The following is a 24,712-nucleotide window of genomic DNA, read 5'->3' on the forward strand; positions in this document are numbered from 1 at the left end:
AAGATATTGTCGGAACTATTGGTTTGCCTGCTAGTGTGGGGATATTATATTTAGCTATGAACTCAGATCAGAACGGAAAAGAGCTGAGGCAAACAGAATAAAGGGCTGAGACGTTTTTAGGTAAACAGGATGGGACCTTGTGTTTTTTGTCATATCGTCTTGGCTACATACGGACTTCGCAGTGTTGTTTGTTCTCACCACCGGAGTCCCCGCGGAGAACAGGCGAGAGGTTACAGAGGAACTGAGTCCTGTATACAGTGCAGCTTCTGAACCACACCTCCTACGGGGCAAAAGTCCATGCGAAATTGCCTGTAGCCTACACCTGACACGCTGTAAACAAGAGAGAGTAGTTTTGTTAACATTATTTTCAGAGAGATAATCTGTCTTCAAAATCCTATTACGGCGTTGAGTTACAGAGCACCCGTAAGCAGGGACCAGAGAGAGAGAAAGCACATGCCTTCGAGAAATGATAAGAGCGAACGGTAGCTGAGTGCTCAGTTACAAGCGCATTCGGTGCACAGGTAAGAATTCATATTCACTGTCTTTACTACTTATGCAGTTAATGTAAATTATTGTGTCTACACGGTCGGTCACCTGGATATCATGCCAAGCCTTCCAATAACGATAAGTTTGCCTTTACTTCTCGACTCGGTATGTTTCTATATGGCGAAGCGATGGATGTTTGATGGTAAGTCTGTGTTGAGAAATGTCACTTAACAGTCGGTGTTTCCATCGACTCAGATCCTGATCTTTTCTCATAATGCAGAAAATAGGAAATGTGGATCATATTATTAGGCTATTGTTCTAGTGATGATGCAAGCCGCGCATAGACTTTTACCAAGACACATTTATCCATAAACTTGTTTGTAATTGCTCATTCTGAACCAAGAACTTCCAAGTTGTCAATGCCATGCCCACAGTCTTAACCTTTGCACCATGGGATTGACTTTTAGCTTGTAAAAATAGACAAAATATTGTAGAAGCGATGAATGTGTAATGCCATCTATTGTGATGTCTATACAGTATGCAAAATCTCTCCACATTTCTCATTCTAATTTCACACCAACCTCATCATAGCCTACATTTTCTCTCATCTTCACAGTAGCCTATTTTGGTATTTGTTACTATTGTGCACTTTTTTTTTAGTATATTCAGCTATGTCCTGTATAAGCATCAACACAGTTGTGTTTCAGGACAGTGTAGTGTGTATGGGCTTATCGTCCTGTTCCCCCCCCTCTGCCCTCCACCTCTCAGTGTCTCTTGCTCCCTTTTGTTTCTTGTTGTCCTCCTCCCTCCCTCTTCTTGCTCCCTTCTTCTCTCTGCTGCTTTCTCCACCTCTTGTTTCCGATGCCATTCTCCTGGGATGTCCTCTAGGAAATGCAACAACCTTTTGAACCATGTACTGCTGTGGTCTAGGTTTCCTTTTAACTCAAAGGGGAAAAATGTCCTTGCCATTATACATTTTGGCCTGGGACTTTTACTGAAGGCATGGCAAATTATTCATTATTTCAGGAAATACTTGGTCCTTCAGGGGAAGTGAATTTCCAGAAACTGTATAAAGCAGTATATATGATTTCATTTTCTGAAAGAAAATGACCTAGAATATTGGTAAGCAAAGGTAACTTTCTAGAAGTTTCTTTTTGGACTCCTACCTAAAAAAAATGATTTTGACAAATGTCTGTGCCTCAGTCTCAGAACAGGAACAGGGGCTGCCGTACAGTAACTGAAAGATTAGGGCCAGGTGTGTAGCTCTGGTGGTAGCAGCAGCCATGACGACACAGAATGAGGTCAGAGTGAAGGGCTGCGCAGCCGGTAGCTGGAAGCCTGCCTTATCAGGTTATGTGTCCGACAGCCTCAGATGGCCGGCTCATGCTGCTGAGAATGATGAAGATCGGCATGCATGGCCGTGTGTGTGTGTGCGTGCACGTGTGTATGTGTAAGTGTTCATTTGGGTGGAGGAGAGAGAGAGAAGGTGAGCGAGTTTTCTTCCGTCAGCAGCGCAGAGCTGGAGGGACATGCATGCTAATTGGTGATTTAATTAGTAGTTATAAATTGCAGCTGTTTCTTCCTAGCGCCCCACCAGGGCAGGACAGCAATGTGGAGCCAGTGAATTTGTTGTGAAGGCTTCTTCGCTTCACTAGGTGGAAGAATTGCGCTAAAGGACACGGCCCAAAATATAAGAATCCAGCAGAGCGACACATGCATAGTTTTGTAAGCATGCATAATATGAAAGGCATCTGAACAAATATGCATCAGTTAAAACACAGACACACAGACACACACACACACACACATGTCTGGATATGAGTAGGTTGAAGTGATGTATGTACTTGTGCCCTGTCTCCTGTTTCAGGGTGCTTGGCACGTAGAGACGAGTTGTTGGAATGATCCGGTGCTCAGGATGGGCGTGAATGTAAGGGGAGAGGGGAGGAGAAGTCACCCGCCACTCGACCGTGTGGTGGTGAGGGGGTGAGCACCAGTATGTCCAGGTAGTTGAAGTGGGGAGGGTCCCTCGGCCAGCGTGTGTGTGTGGAGAGCCAGTAGAGAGAGGGAGGGACCGTGCAGTGCACTGCTGAGGCAGGTTATCACGCTTGGCCCCCTTAAGATTAGTGGCACTGCAGAGAGGATTGGTGTGAAAGAAACAAGCCTGAGAGAGAGAGAGAGACTGAGGAAGAGGTGAACATCACACAGAGAGAGTGAGGGACAGGGAGAAAGACTCGTTACCAGGGAGAGAAATAGAGGTGCCTACTCTGCTCCTGAGGTTATGCCTGCCAGTAACCTGAGACGTGTGCTGCCACTGATGAAGAGGATCACACACAGGGAAGGTGAAGGGAAGAGGGAGCGTGCTTTGCGGGCATGACAAAAACAAAACTGTTTTTTTTCCAACCATTACATTGTGCAGTGCAGTCTTATCACGGTGAGGCAAAGGCTGAGTGAATTTGGCTTGGTGAGATGTATATTAATGTGACATAATGGCTACTCAGTGATGGATGGTGGTTCTCAGATCTGTGAAGTGGATACTAATAACTTGGTTTTGCAAGCAGCGTATGTGTTTTTTCTAAGAGAACTAACTGCATTCAAAGCATACATTCATAGCAGCTATATAAGTGGAGCTGGATGGGTTGAAATCAATTGGTGTCATTTGCATTAATGTCATTTGGATGATTTGGAAGAGTTTTTGTTGTTCATGATTTTTATTACATTTGGGAAAATAGTTATAACGTAATCTATAACAAAGTTGAGGTAAAATATGTTTGTTTTTTTTAAAGAAATTACTTCAGAGGAAGAACTTTTAAAATTTTTATTGAAGTATTTAAGAGATTTAGTTTTTTCATTGAATGTTGTTCATGTCTTTTTTATGCTTTGCTCCTGATTTTGGGAACACGATGCACCCACTGACACATTCTATTGTCCTTTAGCCTCTGCTCAGGTTTTGTGAAACGCGGAGGAGGGAGGTGAAGGGCAGCCGCTGCCGTTGTGTGTGGTGACGGTGTCGGATGGCTCTCTGAATGATCCTCATTCACCCGCCCCCCTCGTGCGGACACACACATCGTGCCACCCCATCTGTCCCTCTGCCTGACCGTCCCCACGGCGGCACCCGATGCTTGGTTCCGGTGCCCGTTTGAAGCAGTGGCAGCAGGGTCGGCAGTGGTGCCGGATCAAGCGCCTCTCATCTTCAGTGGGGAGGCTGTTGCACTGAGGGGGAGGAGGGAGAGCTGGAGCGTATGTCTCCATGAGCATCCACATCAGAGCAGTGGAGTGGCCAGACCAAAAGGCCGAAGCCTCCTGGAGACGCCTCGACACGCTGGACTCTCGGCTTTCATCTGCTTCTCACATACCAGCCTGTGAAGTGTCTACTGTACTAGATGGACGGAGCATGGGGTGCTGCTCAATGCACTAAAAGGCAGTGGACACTACACTAGACCTGTCCACCATTTACTATTATTTCTTTCACGTTTTTTGTTTTGTTTTTTTTGTGGCCTTACAGGTCATCATGAATTATTGAATGGGAATGGGAGCTGTTTGCTGATGGGGACGCTAAGCGTTTGGTTTGAAATTCAGATGGAAGCCATTCTGCTGTGGGGGATCGGGAATTCGCCAGACTTCAGCAGGAACGGCTAGACACACTCTCCACTATCACGTCTGTCGCCAGCTTGACAATACCACACTCTGGGCCAGGTTTTCTTTTTTTGGAGCAGAGAGTTAAAGAACAAAAGAGAAGGCCGCAGAAGAAAATAAAGCCAAATCTGCAATCCCTCACCCCCACTACGCCACCTTCTTTAAAACTCAACCTGCAAAATATTCACACTGAATCATGAAACACACTTCAAAGGAGGTGACTCTAAAGGACTCTTTTAAAAGTGCAACTGCCAGTGTAAAAGAGAAAAGCTGAGTGGGATATTTTTCCTGCTTTCAGAGTGACCTTGTACAAAAAAACCCAAGCTAAGGAGATCCAATTGATTACCCACTTTTATGATTATCTCCGAAGTGTTTTTTGTCAGAAGTGAACACACCTACTGCAGATGAAGAAGAGTCCTCTCTCTGGTCTACTGTAACACACCTGTGATCTACAGCTTGTTGAAGAGCTTGTTTGGATTAGACTCTCCCTGAAGGAAGGCAGAAGCTGGCACAAAGCTAAGGTAATTATGGTCTATAGAATGACCAGAAGTTTGTTTGGATATTAGAGGCGTGTGTGCATGTTTATCTGTGTGTGTTTGTGTGTGTGTGTGTGTTTGTTTGCTGTCTAAGACAGAAAGAAAATAGAGAGTTAGATTATCAGAGAAAGTACCTAAAAAGATGGAAAGAGAGGGAAAAAAAGAAAAACAATAGAGAGAGCAGAGATGCAGTGGTGCACTGGCTCTCTGTGGTCCGTGTGGCTTCAGCGGCTGTGGATTGTTTGCTTTTTACTCTTGACTTCATATGTGCCCTCAATTACTGACTCCTATTTCAGGGAGCAGGCCATCACTGTCAAATCTGTGGGGACCTAATTATAAAACTGAAACAAAGACAGACTCTCACAAGCACATTTAGCCACACATGGTGGCACACTGACACGTATATACACCCTACACCCGCACGCAGAAACACACACACACAAACACAGTCTAAATTCAGACCCTGAATACAGATAGAATCATTGCAGGGTAAATACAGGTAAAATCCGAAGTTGCTGGAGGGGCATTAAATTGAGCACATTGTCGCTCCCTTCTCATGTGTCCCAGTCTAATGAATGCAGCGCGGGTTTGTTTGTGTGCGCGGCTAGAATTCCTTGCCAGCCAGCGCTCTGCTGACTGCTGGAGTAAAGGCGCTGACAGCATTGTAAAGACAAGCTGTCGGAGCAGCAACCTTGAGGGTCGGCTGGACCACTGGGATGGACCATTGATAAAAGGATTAATACCTGAGCGGGTGATGAGAGTGATAGCATCAGTGACACACACATGCACACACACACACACATGCATACAGGTACTCACACTGGTACTCATATATATTCAGTCTTCATCTCCGCAGCACACACACACATCTCTCCCTCTCCCTCCCTTTCTCTCTCTTTCTCTCACACACACATACACATGCACTAATACATTCAGCTCAGACTACACTTCCATGCATTGGCGTTTGATTAGGTGCTCAATGTATTTGTGTGTGTGTGTGTATGTGTGTGTGTCACCAGTAGGTGGATGTGGCTGAGGCACAGCCGTGCGGAGGAGGACACAAGCATGGTGTTTGACTACTGTGTGGATTTGCATAAAAGTTTACCCTGTGAAATGTTTGCCAACTTCCTCCTGAAACTGTTTGACATTGGTTTAGTGAAACTGACCTCTGTGTCAGTTTGCCTAATTATTGACTGTAGACTAAAGCATTAAAGCAGAGAGTTGCTAATAAGGAGACACCGCACTCAAAGAATCCTCCATGGAAATGTATGGGGTTAAGTTTGTAAGGCCAAGTAACCAACCGCATTTGTCATTTTTAGCCTTAGTTTAGCAATTTGGGCAAAGATAGTTATCGTTCAATTCAGATGCTCTAAGCGATGTTACGCGGTTTCTAAGCAAAACATTTTTTGTCACATACAGCAAACATCACCTCACCATCCGCTAGCTGCCTGTGCCCTGAATACACTGTACAAAAACGTGGTCTCTGTGGACAGCCCAGACTCCAAAAACGGCAACAAAAACAACCTGGTCCAGCCTGGACCATACAAACATGACAAACTGTTCCAGCCAATCACCGACTCGTTTAGGAGAGTTTCATTTGCACTGGAGGGAGGGGGAGGGAGTTGCGAAATAGCTCTGTTTTGTTTGAACGTCAACAGAAGTGATGTTACCCAACATCGCTAAGAGCACCTTTGAACACAGATTTGCCTGATGTTCTTTTTATGTCAATATTACCTCCCTTACATATACTTCCCCATTTATTTGAATAGGAAAATAGCCCGAAGTAACTGCCCGAAACGCACTAGCAAGATGGCTGCCAAGTGGGGGGACTTGCTTATAAGGACTTTGATCCTAGTGCATTGAATAGTGCATTGTGGGTAGCCGTAGCATCTGAGAGACCCTCTGCATAGGTCTCTGATCTGAGGATGTGCAGAGATGTGTGTTGTTTTTAGTTACATGACCATGACTGTGCTGTTTTTGGTTAGAAAACAGAAGCTGTTTACTGTGCACTGTCCCAGACTGTTTGAATGACATTGTGTATCTCTCTTTTCTTCTCTTTACTTTGCAATGTTTGACTTGTCAGAGCTGACAGTTTTGTTCATGATCATTCCCTTATTTGCACTCACCGCTCAGATTATTTTATAGTCCATAGTTCACATCAGTTCACATCTTTACGTACACTAACCAGCCTGTATTTAACATTCATTTAGTATCTTTAAAGGCACTCTTAAGTTCCTCATAGAAAAACCTCAAATGGTCCCTGAAACTGATAGGTTCCTTTGCACTTTCTTAGTAGAGCTTTTAGCTTTTTACAGGACCCATGGCAACTTTTAATGTATGAAGCAGTATTTTGTGAATTTTGTGAAGTGACTGCTCATTTTGACTCTACAGGTTGATATTCCAGTGGAGCCAGCTGTGCCTTCACCCCTACCCTTAGTATCCTCCCGGCCTGGTCTCAGAGCGAGCTTCCCCCCAGTGACGGTGGCTGTCTGGGGGGCACCATGTCTGAGCTGGAGGACTTTCCCCCGCCTCGGGGCATCCAGCCAGCCGCCACCACCCCTGCCGCCGACCCGGCCCGCATCCAGCAGAACCTCCTGGAGGAGCAGGTGGAGCTGTGGTGGTTCCGGGAGCCGCGCAAGTCGCTGCTGTGCTACTGCGTGGCGGTGCTGCTGATCCTGGGCTGTGGCTTGGGCGGCGTGGGCCTGCTGTCCACCACCACCAGCGTGTCCAGCGAGTGGCGCCTGGGCGTGGGCACGGCGCTCTGCCTGCTGGCGCTCGCCGTGCTCCTCAAGCAGCTGCTCAGCTCGGCCGTGCAGGACATGAACTGTGTGCGCAGCCGTCGGCGCATCAACGTGCTCAAGAGCGGCGGCCTGGCCGACCTGCTGGTGGTGCTGCTGACCGGCGTGGCGCTGCTGGTGTGCGGCGCCGTGCTCCTGGACCTGGCGCTGGCCATGCACATGCCCAAGCCGGGCCGGGCGCTCAACGACATGTTCATCTCGGGCGTGGTGCTGCTGGCTGGGGGCGGTGCCGCCACGTTGGCGGTGGTCGTGTATGCGTTGGTGATCTTCCTCGTCGAGCAGACGGGCCCCGGGCAGAGGCTGAGGGAGCGGGCGGTCGGGGTTTTCACCATATCGGGACGGATGCGGGAGGCCAGGAGAGAGACGACCTCCAGCTTAGCCCAGCTTATCTGAACGTGGTCAGCAGCTCAAGCTGGTGCAGACAGCGTAAGGGTGTTACCCTCAACACACAGTGGGTTTGGCGCCTCCACTGGAGCCTGCAGTGAGCTCCTCACGGTCATTAATGGAACAAGTGAGGAGCTGATCCATCTCCCCTCACTGGCACTGTAGCGATGTTTTATGATAAACTGGACGCTACGCGCCAGGAGGGAAAATAAGGAGCTCGGGGGAGATTTATCACCATCCTTATTTATGCACCGCGAAATCATCTAAGGTAGAATCAGGCCAAACGACCAATTTCCAAGAATGATTAGCCGTGCGATTGCCTTGGACGGTCCACGCAAATGGATCTGTCGGGATGAGTGGCTCTATAAGAGTCCATAGGAAAATTGATCCGGATGAAATGGACCTTGGACCTGTAATAGGGCATGGCGCGCTTTCAATTCTCGCCTCGGTCCTTTTTTTTTCCCTCCGCCTTGGACTCGCAATTAATTTTGACACGTCTGTCCTTCACACTTCTATTTCAGTGGCTCGGGGAGAGCGTGGCAACAGGAGACGTCCATCTGGAGGTGTCGCGGCTGCGTTGCGGGAGACGGCGGCGCGGGAGGCCGGATAGGACTGGATGACACTCTCACACGATCACACGGATTTGCATGGCTGTGAATTCATACCTCTTTGCCTCGCTCTGATTTTCTTTCTTTGCACAAAAGAACAAATGAAAAAAAAAAACCACATCATCATCACCAAAAACTGAGAAACTGTCGAGCTTCTCTGATCCAGCTGCATATTCCAACTGTGCCACGTGTGTGTGTGTGTGTCATCAGGCTATGGCATCAAAATAAGCAGTGCTTTTAGTATTAATGCTCTCCAGTAGAGGTGATCTTTTTGACCTTTTTGAAGAATTCTTGTCTGCCTCTTGCACTTTTGCTGTCAGACTGTTCACATGCACAGTCCTAAATAAAGAATGTAAAGACAGAATCATATGCATTTTGAGTGTCTCAGAGAGAGAGAGAGAGAGAGAGGCCAGTGCTTTTGCAGTTGGGCATTATTCTACACGACAGCTGTACAGTTCTAAGCCAAGTGCGGGTGTGTTTGTGCTAGCTCCTCTTCTGTCTGCCTGACAGTGCCTTCATTCTTTCTGATCGCTTTTTTCTGCCTGTCTGTGTGTGTGTGTGTCAGTTCATATGCCATATGCTATCATGTCTGTGCCAATTATACTGGTATATTTTATAACATACGTGTGTGTGTGTGTTTATGGGGAAGTAGTTTAGGCTATGTGTCAGGTAAGCTGTCAGGCAGTAGATTAAGAGCCTAAGATGAGCTGAGTCACATAACCAGATATGGTGCATGATGCAGTGCATCAGGGGCAAGAGCTGGACAGGGCGAGCCGGTGCTGGGCAATGCCAGTTGCCACAGACCACAACCAGGCTATTGTGGCACGGCCAGCGGCCACTGTTGCTTCACAATGCCCTGCTCTATGACCCACTGTCACCCAGGCACAGACTGGGCGCATGCAGGGCGAGATAAGGCGGTCTGCGTCTGGTACTCTCTTTAAGACACACTCCCCCACCCCTACCCAAGTTGCACATGATCTAGCGCTTTGTTTCATTGAGACTTCTTACCAAGTGTGCATGGATGGATATTCACACATTGGTTTGATGTGGTTTGGGAACAAAAACGACCCAAAAACGGCTCTTTTGGTATAAATTCATGCTTTTTTCCTGGAAACAATGAGATGAATGAGGTCCGTGTATTCTGTTCAATAGTAACTGGTTGCGTGCAATCAAGTATACACTGATCCATGGAACCACACAAGCTCTAAATAAGAAGAGCATACACAATTATGTGGAATGATGTTATTCAATAATACTGTCCTTAATACAAAAATAAAGTAATGATTTCAAACTTATGCTGATAAAATGTGTTTATTTGTTTGTTTTTCTTAAAATTACCCTTTTATTGCCCAATGAATGCATAACATCTTTATTAAATACACAAGTATACAAGTATATAGTGGAATAAATATTAGGAGGTTATCACACTGTAATGTGTGCAGCATAAGTGAACCAAAAAAGTTCAGTCTTCATAAACCAACAACGAATAATGAATTCTGCTGGCTTTGCAGTAAAGCCAAACTACATTCCAGCAGGCGGGGACCATCACTGATAACGCCAGGAGTGTGATGCATACTGAGCAGGGCGGACAGAGAGCATATTCCCTGTGGCAGTACCTGCAAGGACCCGCAAAAGACTGAATGTGAGGGCAGTGTCAGAACTTTGGAAGCACAGCATTAATCTCCCTGCAAGACATTCTCAGTTCTGCCAGTTTTCTGTAAAAGGAGAATGTTCACTGGGATCCTTACGACTAAAAGTGGCTGTCATCGAACGTGCCAGTCATTTCTGGCCACACGTTTAGTCCATTTAAGTTTTCACATATTGTCTTTAAGTTTTAAGTCGGGGTATAGTTTTTGTCTGCCATGTGCCATGCTCTAATAGCAAGTGGCATGAGGAAGTAAGGGAAATGACTGCATTATTCAGATCTCTGGCCTCCTGCTCCTGGCGATAGTCTAGTTTGGGTATAGTGTTACAACATTGCTTTAGTGAAGCTGAGGCTTATAAATCATTGATCTCGTGCTCTTGGTGTTCATTTCATGGGCCGGGATATTATGCTTACAACCCTCACAGTAATAAAACCATACAGAGTACTGTAACTTCTGATAGGCTCAATAATCCTCAATCTTCCCCCAGATATTATACCACTTCCACTAAAACACACAGTGACTGTGATGGACAATAAAGTCCAACCGTAAAATAAAAAAAGTGTAAATTTTAAGAGTCCTCACTGATGAGTCCAGTCTCTGCTTAGATAAAAAAAGAGTCTCTGCAGGTGAAAAGACCACCCACAGGCGCAACGCTCTGGAAGCATAATAAAAGCTGGTGTGTTGCTTATTCAAGTTACTCGACTGGCTTCTTCCAGCCTCTGATCCTCTCCTGTCGACATGCGGGAATGTCCAGAGGAAAAAGAGATCCGAGGCAGAGAGGATTCACTGGGGCTGTTTGGCTGCTTCCTAATTTGTCCGCAACTGGTAATCTGTCAGAGGCAATGATGTAGAGTGAGTAGAATGTTCACATGGCCAGCCAGAGACTATCAGGCTCAATGCCACATTAGGCTGTAACAAATGCTTGTGTCATGATGTGAGCAGACAGTCGATTCAGGCAGTACTTAAGGTAAGCAACACAATTTCTTAACAACAGGAGTGTGTGGTTCAAAGTGTGATTGATCAGGGAACATATTCCTGTTTTGTGAGTTTGAAGGTAGTGTGTAGATGGGGAGTCATAAATGTAACTAAAGGGTTTTGTATCCATTCAACTTAAATGTGCCTGTAGAGCCATGAGAATCTGTTTAGAATTCCATAAGTAAACATGGCTAGTCTGGATTTCCAGTATCACCTTTCGTAGCTTCCTGCAAATGAACCGGTCAGTAGGTGAGTTGAGTGTGTGAAGTTAAGTTTCTTACTTACCTCCACTTTGTGTGATGTAACGAACCCATGGCAGAGCCTGGTAACCACTCTTCTCAATAATCTTCAGATAGCGCACCTATGTTTCAAACACAGGTTTAATATAAATTCAATTGTATATACCCACAGTATATCATATACAGAATATGACCCAAACAAATGTATGCATAGATGCATGTCTATTGCATAAATTATGTTCATTTCATACTCTATTCAGGATTCACTGTCTGGTAAGGTGAAGTGCAGTGCAGAGTCAACAACAACAACAAAAAAGGCTCACTTGGATTCCAGAGACGGTGAAATAAGGGATCTCAAACTTGACTGTGATTGGTCGCTTTCCCTCCAATTCATCACTTTCCACACTCGGCAGTCCAAAATGAGCTCTCATCATGTACTCCTTTCCCCCCTTTACAGTACAAACACACAGACAAACACACACACACACCAGTATGAACACACACATTCCTTTTTTACTGCAAACTGTTGAAATGTAGCACATTAGAGAATGTAGCACATCAGAGAGCACACCTTATTTCTATAAATGTTCTCTGCCAATAAGGACATAATCCTCAGTGCTATGATAACATGTGACAAGTGCTGTAAAAGAGGAAACAGTAAGAAAGTGCTGAATAGGTAGAACTGTGCTCACATAACCTTTGCAAATCACTCTGTTCTGCAGAGTGCCTTCTTCCTACCTCTGCAGTGCAGCCAAAGTAGCCACAACACACACACACACACACACACACACACACACACACACTCTTCTGTTATTCTAATTCTGCCTTACAGTTCCTCGTTCTGCCCATGTGCCACAGCCTCTTCCAAAAGATAGGAAGGCAGGGGGATGGATGTGCTAATGCTTCACTGGCAGCTTGAGAGTGACATCTTGAATTATTATTTTTTTTTATTTATTTAGTTTTTTGCCAAGAGGGTGGCAGAGTTACCTCTCTGCCCCAATCAAACACAGACATCAGGCCATTCTCATTTCCTCATGGTTTTATCAGCTCAGCTCCGACACTCTGTGTGTTTATCTGTGGCTCTGTAAAACTCTGATATCAACACAAACGCCGCTTTTCCCTCGGGAGGGAAGTGACCCCAACAGCACCCTCTGCGGATTGTTCAGGCATTCATTGGGGACAGATAGGCACGCAGGAATTGACTTGTGTTCTGGAACACTAAATGCAGAGACTCAATGCATTCAAACAAGCAAAATACAAGTAAAAAGAAGTAACACCTGCATTTTGCAGGAGGGTAGCGTCGAAGAATTAAGTGTATATTAAAGCTGACCGATGATCATGTCACCATTTGTGCTTGCCACAAGTAGGATTTTGCTGTATAAAATAGCACCCAATCCAAAGAAATAGTCCCTCTACACTGACAGCCACTATGACATCAGTAAGATGGTCTGGAAGGTTCTTAGTTGCTTTGTTGAGTGAAGATGAGTGATGGCGTGAGACTCACAGGGAAGGATTTGATTGTCCACTCCAGGGCATTCTTCTCCGGGACCCACTTGGCGCTGCCCGTGCTGGTTTTGAACTTAGGCGAGTCGGCATCACTGGGCACCGGCACCAGGATGACCACGTTGTTGGCCGTGGAGCGGCTCTTGAACTGACTGCGAGCCTGAGAGTGACCAGCGAGAACAAAGAAAAGACCGGTAGACAGGTGGACAGATTGTGAAAGAGAGAAAGAGAGAAAGAGAATGAGTCTGACACAACAGACATGACAGTGTTGAAGTGTCCAGTCCAACGCTTCACCCTCCCATTACCACGGACACAGACACACATTAACCACCCATTTGTCACCGTCACTGCAATTATCAGACATGCCTTATCAGTAGTGAAGAGCCTATGACGGTGGTATATGAGAAAAAGGAAACTGTCTAATTACATCTCTTTCATATCCTCCATGACAGGATCACAGTCAATTAATCAAACTTACAATCCTGTGTGAATATGTGAGCATATCTGTCTCCATTTACTGGATGTATTTCTAGGACCTATGAACAACAGGGTATGTGAATGATGATTTGAATTATATTTTTAAAGCAAACAGAATTAAGAATTTTTTTCCATATTATGTACTGTATTATGCACATAGATTTATAGTATTACTATGCAACAACTTCATGTACAGTAACACTCCCCATCTCCCCCCTCCCCCATCCGTGCTGACTGAAGTATACACTCTTGTACGCTCCTGGTAGTGCCCCCGTGTCAAAATGTCTGTGGCAGCAGCAGCCTGTCGGAGCTCTCCAAGATTGAGACGTAACCCTGGGTTGCCGTTGCGGCACGCATGGCCAGTCAAGCGTGTCCCATACCTTCACCTTGATCTCCACTCGGCTGTGCGAGAACTTCTCGATCACACTCTCAATCCAAAAGAGAGGCTTCATCTGTCAGGAGCAAGGCACACAGTAATGAATCAGGGACTCCGGCGTGGCAGGGCCCGTCAGGCTCGATTGTTTCTGCAGCTCAGCCACCCTGCCTTCAAAGGCCCAAGCGTCTCACACAGAGCATATAGGTTTAATGTACAGGTTTAAGTACAGGTACCAATGCTGTACACAATAGAAAGACTCATATGAAGGTCCATATATCAGTAATGATGAAAACCTTATGAAAACTAATTTGGTCATTTTTATATATGTTCTGTTAGTTTCAGAACAGAAACAAAAGGTGTCTTGGCTAACAATGTGACCAACAATGGCCGAGTATAATACATATCAAACTTTGGATGCGATTGTGTGAGTGTGAGTAAGTGAGAGCGAGGGAGGGGGAAAGAGAAAGAGAAAGAACAGCAGCAGGAGACACTGACCGTGGTGTTCAGGCGGTAGGACATCAGCTCTGATTCCCCATCGGGTGGGATGAAAGAAATGGTGCGGTCATTCTCGAAGCGCGAGAGCCGGACACACTGGTGGAACTTCACATCCTCCAGCTCCACTGCCTTGCTCTTCTCCCCTGATGCAAACAACATCCCGATTTATATTCAACATACAATGCATTCACCCTGGCAGACTGATTTGCAATTTTATTATTAATTAAAAAAGCAAAGCCAATGAAGCCTAGAAGTCAGTCAGTGTTGATAGGCAGTGTGTGTGTGTGTGTGTGTGTGTGTGTGTGTTTTCAAATAAGCAGCTGTTTTCTCTGACTCCGAATTGAGAACCCTTACTACAAAAGGTATACTTAAACCTGAGTACAGTTGAAGTTTAATTCCCAAGTGTATTTCATGTTGTAAGTTTATTAGTATAAAAATCATTAGATCATTAGAATCATTAGAATCATTAGAATGGTTTTATGACTTTTTTCGGACTGAATGGTGGCCGTCTCGTTTCCCCTAGCGCCTGTGAGCGGAAAAACCACCCTTGCAACTTTGGGGCGGCGGGCCGACAGCCTCAGTGTCAGGAGTGTAACGAATTGCTTTACTGCATTTACACACATACACACCAGGCACTGGCTAGAACAAGGTAGCGTTGGCCCCAGCCATGGCGCAACTGCCTGGGGCACCTGCACCGTACGCCGGCGACCCGGGTTCGATTCCCGCCCGGTGGTCCTTTCCGGATCCCACCCCGACTCTCTATCCCACTCACTTCCTGTCACTCTTCACTATCCTGTTGCATAAAAGGACAAAAAAATATACTTTGAAAAAAAAAAAGTAAGGTAGCATACGTATAGCTTACACAAAAAGTAAGCTATACATATGCTTATTTCAAAATAAGTAGACCAACAGTACACTTCCATAAACTTCTTTTTGCTAAGGGAATGAAGAAGTAGAAACTAGTACACTTTTTAATGACCAGGGATCTTTTGTCTTCGCCTCAGTAATGCTGACAGTCAAACAGCAGTCAATCTCAGTTTGGAATGTACACCAACCAAATGGGTGAGGATGAGTGGGTGAGGTGTGTGCATGGGCCTGCTGAGATAAAAGCACTGAATGTGCAGCTTGCACTCTGAGACAGGAGTGACGAAGTGAAGCAGAAACAAAGAAGAAAAATGTGTGTGTGTGTGTGTGTGTGTGTGTGTGTGTGTGTGTGTGTGTGTGTGCATGTGTGATAAAAAGACAGTGTGTAAGATGACAGACAGACAAAGGAAGAGCAGGAGCAGTGTGTGTGTGTGTGTGTGTGTGTGTGTGTGTGTGTGTGTGTGTGTGTGTGTGTGTGTGTGTGTGTGTATATATATATGTGTGTGTGTGTGTGTGTGTGTATATATATGTGTGTGTGTGTGTGTGTGTGTGTGTGTGTGTGTGTGTATATATATGTGTGTGTGTGTGTGTGTGTGTGTGTGTGTGTGTGTGTATATGTGTGTGTGTGTGTGTGTGTGTGTGTGTGTGTGTGTGTGTGTGTGTGTGTGTGTGTGTGTGTGTCACATTCTACTGTTCTCAGAAGGGTCCAGAACACAGGAGCCAGATCAGAGAGCCATGCGAGCCAGTGAAGGCTTTCACCGGTGGATGCAGCCTTTGGCTCGCTCCCTTTAGCAGCAGGAAGAGGACGCCACATAAGGACATCAGTGCCACAAGCAAAAGGTCACACAGGAAGTGCCCCCCTCCAGCTCTCTGATTGGCTCCCTAGGGACCTCAAGCACTGTGAGGGGGGGTACAGAGAGAGGGGGTGTAATTGGGGGATGACAGGCGAGCTCTGGTGCTAAGCCAGCTTGTATCAGACAGGATTCACTCAAAGGAAGTGCTGATTGGGCGATGAACAGTGCCCCACACCTGCCCCCGGCCTCATTTTCTTCTCTCGGTGTCACTGCTGGGTTGCTATTCTCTCCTTCATCCTTTCACATCCATAAACAGGATTTCTGCCCTGATCCACTCACAAAAAAACTGAGACACAGATGGATCACGTACTCTTTCCTCACTAGTCCCTTTATCAGGGACAGAAAACATTTACACATCCTATCCATAGGAGGGCGCTGTTTCTCCTATATCATAGGAGACACTTAAATCAATGTATTTTATGAGTAAATCTGTTTTGCATATCTTTTGTCAAAGGACAAGCTTTTATTATTACATTTTATTACAACTAATTTGGTCAATGCAAAGGTAACCAGCACACAGAAATATTCTTCCTCTTCTCTGTGGGATAATAGAGAAGCATCCTCACATTGAGTGCTATTGTACCGCCGTTTACTAAATTCACCCTAATTCTATTCAAGAGAATTCCCACACTTACTATATTAACCATTATACTTTAAGCTCTTCCTAACATAGAACTGCAGATCATGCGCACAACCTATTGCTGCTTCTTTCTATGACCTAGCCAGCTGTGATAATAATACCCTATATGATGGGCTGGTTGTTTACTAAGTTCAGCAACATTCTATTCTTTATTAAGGGAATTCCCACATATAGCACATTTACCACTATACTTAAAGCTCTTCATAGAGATGTGTCCTCTCACTACCCCTGTCTGTAAGCTAGCCAGCTGTGACCCAGGGGGATACACAGTGCAGTAGGATGAGAGCCGATGAGCGGGGTAGTTCCCACCTGCCCCTACTGCCTGGGGTGGGGATTAGGACACAGACGTTCACCCAGGGTGCGTAATCCGTCGCTCCGCACCAAACGAGTGCAAATGAGAGAGGGATGCAGATGAGAATATGGGGGGAGAGAGGGAGGGGGATGGCTGGACAGATGGGCGATAAAGACGGAGAGGTGGAGATTGTATACGTTACTCACTGCCCGTGTTCTCGAAGAGCACTTTGTCGTTGAGGCCCAGGCGAAGCTCGGGCATGCCAGACAGGACGACTTTGAGCTTGATGCAGCCCATGATCTCGCTGCGAAGGACACTGCCTGAGGCGCTAACCTGTGCCAGGATAGAAACAAGAGACATATATGAAACCAGTCGGGGAAAGGCACACACACACACACACACACACACACACACACACACACATACACGTACACACACACAGTACAGTCAAAGTTGAATGACTACACAGATAAACTACACAGTTTGCAAAAATGTCAACCTCACATATTAAAATGCTAAAAAAAAGCAAAGAAGACAAAGGGACAAAAAGTGATGTAAATTAGAGCAAAGTAGAGAAGAACTGATAAAAAAAATACACAGCCGTCCTGAATCATTCGTCAGACAGAATGAGGCTGAGAAAGTGTCCAGTCACAGAGAAGCCCATTTGGAGGCTGCACGGGTGAATGGTAATGCCCCATTAGAAGGCAATAAGGCATTAGCTTCCCCTTAATCAGGCTGTGAAGAAGGGAGTCGCGTTCAGTGTCCCGATCCATGGAAACGTCACCACACCATTACTAAAGCAGAAAATGGCGGTTGGGGTAGGTTGAGGTCACAGCTGAGGCTAGAGGCTGATGTATTAAAGGAAATCAGGGATTGTTTGTCTCAGTGTGAATTCAAGGAAGTTGAGGAAAGGTTGTTTCCTGATATGTGAGCCTGGCCTATGTTGAATTGGCCGGTATTCCTGCTGAGTAAAAAGGGTAGTGAGTGCAGATATAAAACTAGACAATAAGCCGACCCTGTTCAAAGACAATCTGTTATATTTAAACCATGAAGAAACTTGGCCCACCTTTTTTAAAATTCATTTGAATGCTTTTGCAGAGGTACTAAAATCCCCTCACCAGTAAGTTGACAGATTCAATGACGTCCATGAAGACTTCATTCTTCCGGTACTTGATGCCCTCGGACCTCCAGGACACGGCGTTGGTGACTGTGGCGGGGGGTCGAGGAGCCCCCACCTCCAGCTTGTGTCCCTGCTGGGTGATGTACCTACCAGGACCAAGATCGAGATTAGAGGCATTCCAAATAATAATATATGAAAACAATTGGACCTTTGGGACTACAACAACCAGTCAGGATGTTTCAATTATCTGTAACAATAGTTGCACAATGTTTGCTGTATTCAAAATAATGAGAGCTAAGTTCTGTTAATGAATGAGCTATAACCCATGTGACATGTGTTGTATATGTTGAAAGTATTATTAGTGGTCAAATTTGAGCTGATACTGTATGTTTCTAAAAAAGTGTTGTTCTTGTGGGTTTTGCTGTAAACGGATCTATGGGGGGGGCATGGCCTGACCTTGGAATTTGATGGAGACCAGACGGCAAAGACTGGAGCCTGTAAATACTGTTCTCACCACCTGCATCCCAGTTCTGTTTACCACACACTGACAATAGAGCATCTATCTCTCTCTCTCCCTCTTTCTCTCTCTCTCTCAGCTCTCTTCCTCCCACTGTTCATCTCCCACTCCCACAGCTGTGTTTGCCACTGAGGAATGGCTGCATTGATCTTATATCCTAACACTTTTAGCTGCTGAGGGATCAATACTGCTCCTTTGCCCTAACTCTGACCTAATTCCATACCAAGAAACAAGTTTTCTCAAAGCCATGATCTATAGCCCTCCAGGGACGAAGTTGTTTTGCTTACAATTACAATAATGGCCTGAAGGCAAGTAAACAACCTGAGAAAATGAAAAAAATTGTGTTGTGTAAAATGATATCATTAACAAACAGGGCATCTTAGTGCAACAACGACAGATGACAGAGAGACCAAATGTGTGTTTGATTTATCTTGCACACCTTTTGTACATTCAAACGAGGGCATCTGCCCATGTCTCAGAAACAAACAAAAAAGGAGAAAATACAAGAATTAGCATCAAAATGGACACTACCATGGGCGGATTATGAACTTTCGGGCCCCTGGGCCCAGATGTATTAAGGGCCCCCCATTTATTGTCGTATATGTGGGAGAGGGGTTTGGGGGTCCTCCCCCAGAACATTTTTAATTTGTTTGATGTGATTTCCTGTATTGTGGTGCATTTTGGGGATGGCCAATACTAAATTCAATCAGATTCATAGTCTACATCCTGATTTGTTGATATTGAGGCAATGATTCCATGCAAAGGCTTGGGCTTCAGGGCCCCCTGACCCCTTGGGCCCCTGGGCCTGGGCCCGGTAGGCCCGTGCAGTAATCCATCCCTGGAATGGAAACACTACCCACATAAAAAGCCCAGACCTGCATCTGCTCTGCCTCTCTTGGCTACCATGGCACTCTGCCTGTAGCCAGGGCATGCGTGCTGGGGGAGAGAGTCAGTCGGATGGCTGGGCGTGTGGAGCATATGTGAGCGGATGGGTTTGATGGCGTATAGATCACCCAGATTGCAGTCATATTGTGTCTAATGGTCAATTAGATATGCTAGATATAATTACTGATTCTTTTCTGGGGTTTTTCTGGGTAGAAAACTGCAAACATTGTGCAAAACAAAAACAAAAGCTTGGAGAAGACAGCGAAAAAAACAACAAAACCATACAGTTCCCACAAAGCTGTAGTCTTAAAGCTCCTAAGAACTCACCCACTTGGCCCTCTACACATCAACATCAGACTGAAAAATTATAAATAATAAAGAAACAGTTACTAAGCGGTGTTATGTGAGAAGTCTCGCAAAGGGTCATTTTGTCAAGATGGTTTGACTGTGGTCATCAATAAATTATATGATATATAAATGCTAAGACTAATCCTGTGTCATAAGGTTCTATTTTATACAACAACTCTCTGGTACTCACTGGCAGCACCAGTTATGAGGAAGTTTTGCAATAAGGGAAGCATGAGATGGCATAAAGATAACTATATGACAATAGGTGGGTTTACATGGACAGTTTTTTTGCCATTCGATTAAACTATTTCCTTTTAAAAGAATTTGTGCCATCTGTTTACATGGGGTATGTTCTATTCCGATCAGATGCTCTCAAGCGCTTTAGAATCTTTGATCAGAATAGCCGCTGTTGCCTACTTTTCCTTGAGAGGATACAGCAGGCAATCTGATTGACCCTATGCTGTTCAATCGGAATAGGAACAGAATGCACCACCTCTTCCATTCAGATTATAATTCTGATCGGATCGGCAGTTTTATTCAGATCAAGGTGTTTGTGTAATTTCTATTCCGATTGAGCCGTCATTCCGATTCTAACCTATTGCATTTTCTTTGTCTGAGTGACAATTACAAATGCACACACAATGTCTCAGGTGTTATGTTGCACTGACAGAGGACTGCACTCACTCCTGTAAGACTTTACTTTCTGTGGTCTGGGGGAAGCCAAAGTCCATGATCTCATCCATGAGTTCATATACAGTCACAAAGTTGTCCCGGATGCTCTCCTCCTCCAGTGACTTGAAATACTCTGTGAAAACCTGAAGAATGCAGGAAAAACATAAGCCACATGCCGTTCAGGCAACTGCTAGTAACAGTAGCAAGTTATTGTTGGCAGAAACTCACAACGACCACACAGACATTAATAATCCAGTGTTGTTTGAGAGACCCATTTGAACACTTGAGACAAAAACACACTGTTAAGGACACAGCTGGACACTTGCACTGACCTCAACTATTTTGTACAGAAATGAATACACAAGGGCTGCATTGGAGTTCTTCTTAGTCATTGCAACCACTGAATGGTGACTGTGTTAAGGTCAAAATCATGTTTTCTGAAGGAGAAAGAAAGTTCATTTGCAGTTAAATAACAGTGTGCCTTGCTCAAAAATGTAAGTAAATCAAAGATTAGTCTTAAAAAAAAATCAAAAAACAGATGGAGAAAAAGGGGAAATAAATTGAAGGATACGGTAGAGGTTGCTGTGCTTGATCCAAAGGAAATGAGTCGATCCGTGGCTCAGGACAGGGGAGAGTTCGGAATCCTCCTCATTCTTCATCATAATGGGCATGAAGTGATCGATCTCACCCATATCCATATTCCCCATGTAATTCCGACATATCAACACCTACAGTGGGAGGCAGTAAAGATGTATCCATAGAAAGCTTCACAGCAGTTTCATCTATCATCGTACAGGCAACACAGAATGTTTAAATAAAATATAGCCATATCATATCACAGGGTCTCTTTAACCGCATGTCAATGGTATTTAAAATTACATTTGAAGTTCTTGTATTTCTTTGTGCATCTTGAATCATATCATAATCATAAGTTATATTTTTCTTCCTTGACTTTACTCTTAACATAACTTCTGGCCTCAAGCCCCCAGCCACTCCTAAAATATATTTATTCACGGACCATGTGTAAAGTCTGCCTTCAGAGGATCAAAATACTAAACAGTTAAGTTAAGCGTTAAGCAGAGGTGCTTTTTAGCACCGCACAAGTCTTGTGTAGATGCAGCATTCCAAACAGCTCTCCCTCTCCCTGCCCATTTTCTTTGTTTCTGAGGGTACTAAACAAACAGTGATAATCCAAGGGCTCAGGCTGGAGTATTCTGACAGGCGTGGTGTTATGGTGCAACACCCAGAAAGTGTGCACTGTAAATATTGCTGTATATTTACATACTTTTTACATTCATGTATTTGCACTAAAACAATCACAAATTAATATCTACTTCCTCTCATACACTGTAAGCAACACTTCAAGCAACTCTCAGTCATTGTGAAATGCCAATTAACTGACAACAACCAGTTCCCATGGCAGGCACGTAAGGCCCAATAGAATGATGAAACACAGCACTTTTTTTTCCAATACAGACATACAGAGTCATAGTGATATCTCCACTCATACTTCTGAAGGATGCAAGGGGAAATATCTTAAAGAGTTCCTTTCTGTTCATAAATAAGTCATATTTCTTTTTCAATATCAGAGTCTGTGTGACAAAGGTCAGTGGGGTTCAGAGGAATACAATGAAATGAAGAAATAGGAAACTAGGAAATAGGAAACTACTCAAAAGCAGTAAACCAGTACAGGAGAAGTCAAGGTGACCTCACCCCCATGAAATGGTGTGCAATGCAACAATGCATTGTGCTTGATGTGTCTAACTTACAATCAACAAGGACTTTTGTGTGCATGGCATGCAACTTACAGTGCTGTCAATGCATGAAATACATTGTTTAGTGAGGCCTGCCAAAAAAGACTTGACTGCTGTTTCTCGTATACTGTAAGTCTATTTAAACTTAACTATATTATGAAGTCATGCTCATAAAGTATATTATTCTTTCTTTGCATCATATAAAGAAGAGCCTGCACACCTTGATAGACACTGCAGAGGGCAGCCATTTCACACAAAAAAAACAACTTAAAAGAAGGAGGAAAGAAAAGTGCATCACGTCTTGCTTTAAGCAGTTCCTCCTTCTCTTAAATTACATTTCAGCATAAATGGGGGACAGATTGTGCTGCTGTTTCACAGACTGAAAGTCCAATTAAACATTTACACTTTGGAAAGTATATATATATCTAGCAAACCTCTTACTCGGACTTGTGACAGAAGGGATGGCCGGTTCGATCCCTGACTGGTAGGTAAAATGTGGGTGGGGGAGTGATTGAACAGCGCTCTCCCACATCCACATCCACATCCACAGATGAGGTGCCCTTGAGCAAGGTACCTAACCCCCAGCTGCTGCCCGGGCTCTTATTGAGCTCACTGCTCTGAGTGTGTGTGTATGAATGTGTGTACACTACCCCCGAATGGATAAAATGCAGAGAACACATTTCCAGTAGGAACTTACAGTATAACTAAACTTAACTTATATCTTAAATTGACACCACAGGACAATACACACAGATACTATTGTTATTCAGAAATATTTCCTATAAAGCACCGGCTTAGACATTCTGAACAGGGGAAATTTAGCAGTGTTAGCAGTGAATCAATACTGTAGGCAGAATGCTACAGCTGACACTACCTCATTAAAGGAAACCTTCAACTTTCACTAAAGCATAACAAAAGATTCTGCTGACCTTCATTAAAATGGCCAGTGACCACACCAGTTTTCACTTTGAGAGTAGACAAAATATAAGTCCTTGATTATGTACAACTAACAGTATTGACACATTGTGGCCTTGGCAGGAGACAGATGCATACTGACTAGAAACCCACTTGGATACAAAAATGTTGTGACTGAGGAACCATTGCCTGGATGGAGAAATAGCTTGATAATATCAGGCATTAAAAAGCTTTCATCAGCACAGCCTGGGGTCCAGGCCACATCTGGGTGAAATCCATTTCATGAATACCCCCAGGCTGGCTTTTCTGTTTTCCCTCAGGAATACATTATTCTACTGGCTTTATCCTTCTCGCAGGAATACCATATTTTCAGTGGCAATTTATTGACTTTGTGACATGCATGGAATACCACACAGTCTTGAGTTAAGTGAAAGAATGAATCAAGTAAATGTCAATATCCTAGCTTGACATTTGAAATGTTTCTAAACCATGTCTGTGCATATTGGAGAATACTCTCCTCTCTGTTGAAAATGTGTGAAATGTAATTAAAGCATGTAGGACCATTCAAAGACCCTATCATAGCCTACTCAGTAGAACGAGTTTTGTAAGTTTGATACACCTGTTCTACCGGGCTCCGCCTACGTCCTGCCCAGCTGGCTCTGGGGAAATTTAAGCGCTAGGGGAAAGGTTTCATCGTTCCATATATTATCAATTCAATTAAAACATCTAGCCTACTCATTGATGTGTAAACAACATGATTAATAGATTACTCAAATAGACAATACAGACAATATAGAGAAGTAATTTCCGTCACGATCGCGTACTTTCCAAATGATACAGTCAACATGCAAATTCTGGAGCCTCGGTCGGAAAGTACACCTTTTTCATTTAATACCTCTGCCATAGCCACAGAGATGTCATTCCCCCCCCCAACCTGTTGCCTGAAACTGTCTGTCATAAAATGTACGCGTAGGATGTCTCGTACACTGGCCGTGGCAAAAACGCACACACTTCTTGTCACTATACAGTAGGCTACACTATTTTGTCTTACCTTGCCTTTCAGATCCAGAATAAAAATAGCTGATGCAGACATCTTGGAAGACGTGGCAAATTCAGTTTCTAATTTGAACTACAAACAAATTAAATGTGTGGAGCAGAGGCTCTGTCCATCCTCTCTGTGTTTCCGGGGTTTAAGCGTAACCAGAAGAACAGCTTTCGAAAGAGGTTTCAGATGTGGGGGAGGAATAAGCGAGCAACTGTCACCCACTGGCTAATACCGAGAGAAAGTCTGCAGGCTTCGTTTAAAATGGGTGTGCGATGTTATTTAAATAGGCTACTTATTCAGTGATGGTGTTTTCATACAACATGTATCATCCTAAAAGTGATAAACGTTTGCTAGAATGTATAATTTAGTATGTCTAATGGATTCGATCACATGCACTGCACATTGCATTTTCTATATGGTTATAATTCTACAATGGCAACGAAGAAGTTTTTTTTAAATAGCCTACCTGTTGTTAAGGGCCTAAAGGTGCATGAGGGCTTAGCTATTTCACACCGAAAATTAACTGTTTGCCTGAGTGTGGTACAAATAGACTATGATGAACAAACATAGCCTCCTGTCTGAGAAGAAGTGGGCATAGATCACTACAGAAGACACTGCCTCCAGCTGATCTGTCAAATCAGGGTGTCCCA

General features: G+C 44.4%; 2 protein-coding genes across 5 annotated transcripts; one reads left to right on the forward strand and one right to left on the reverse strand.

Moving 5' to 3' along the window:
• Positions 1 to 188: 188 nt before the first annotated feature.
• Positions 189 to 9,740, forward strand: LOC125300503 (transmembrane protein 125). Of its 3 annotated transcripts, XM_048252493.1 has the most exons (4): positions 189 to 521; positions 3,420 to 4,640; positions 7,047 to 7,879; positions 8,359 to 9,740. In XM_048252493.1, exon 3 carries the CDS (start codon positions 7,157 to 7,159, stop codon positions 7,844 to 7,846), a length of 690 nt encoding a protein of 229 aa, XP_048108450.1. In that variant the 5' UTR covers positions 189 to 521; positions 3,420 to 4,640; positions 7,047 to 7,156; the 3' UTR covers positions 7,847 to 7,879; positions 8,359 to 9,740. The 3 variants fall into 3 exon arrangements, with proteins under 3 accessions (XP_048108450.1, XP_048108448.1, XP_048108449.1); XM_048252491.1 differs by having other exon boundaries at positions 190 to 521; positions 7,047 to 9,740; XM_048252492.1 differs by lacking the exon at positions 189 to 521 and adding an exon at positions 2,446 to 2,825 and having other exon boundaries at positions 7,047 to 9,740.
• A 3-nt stretch (positions 9,741 to 9,743) lies between these two features.
• ap1m3 (adaptor related protein complex 1 subunit mu 3) lies at positions 9,744 to 24,587 on the reverse strand. 2 transcript variants are annotated; one of them, XM_048252490.1, is made up of 12 exons: positions 24,529 to 24,587; positions 20,920 to 21,076; positions 20,681 to 20,748; positions 20,361 to 20,491; positions 17,925 to 18,072; positions 17,013 to 17,139; positions 14,157 to 14,299; positions 13,666 to 13,737; positions 12,810 to 12,968; positions 11,629 to 11,754; positions 11,352 to 11,427; positions 9,744 to 10,921 (listed from the first exon to the last, which is right to left on the reverse strand). In XM_048252490.1, the coding sequence occupies exons 2-12, from the start codon at positions 21,053 to 21,055 to the stop codon at positions 10,899 to 10,901; spliced, it is 1,209 nt and encodes a 402-aa protein (XP_048108447.1). In that variant the 5' UTR covers positions 21,056 to 21,076; positions 24,529 to 24,587; the 3' UTR covers positions 9,744 to 10,898. The 2 variants fall into 2 exon arrangements, with proteins under 2 accessions (XP_048108447.1, XP_048108445.1); XM_048252488.1 differs by lacking the exon at positions 24,529 to 24,587 and adding an exon at positions 24,069 to 24,256.
• Positions 24,588 to 24,712: the final 125 nt, after the last annotated feature.

The sequence above is a fragment of the Alosa alosa genome, chromosome 9 (genome assembly GCF_017589495.1).
Source record: "Alosa alosa isolate M-15738 ecotype Scorff River chromosome 9, AALO_Geno_1.1, whole genome shotgun sequence".
Taxonomy (NCBI): Eukaryota; Metazoa; Chordata; class Actinopteri; order Clupeiformes; family Clupeidae; genus Alosa; species Alosa alosa.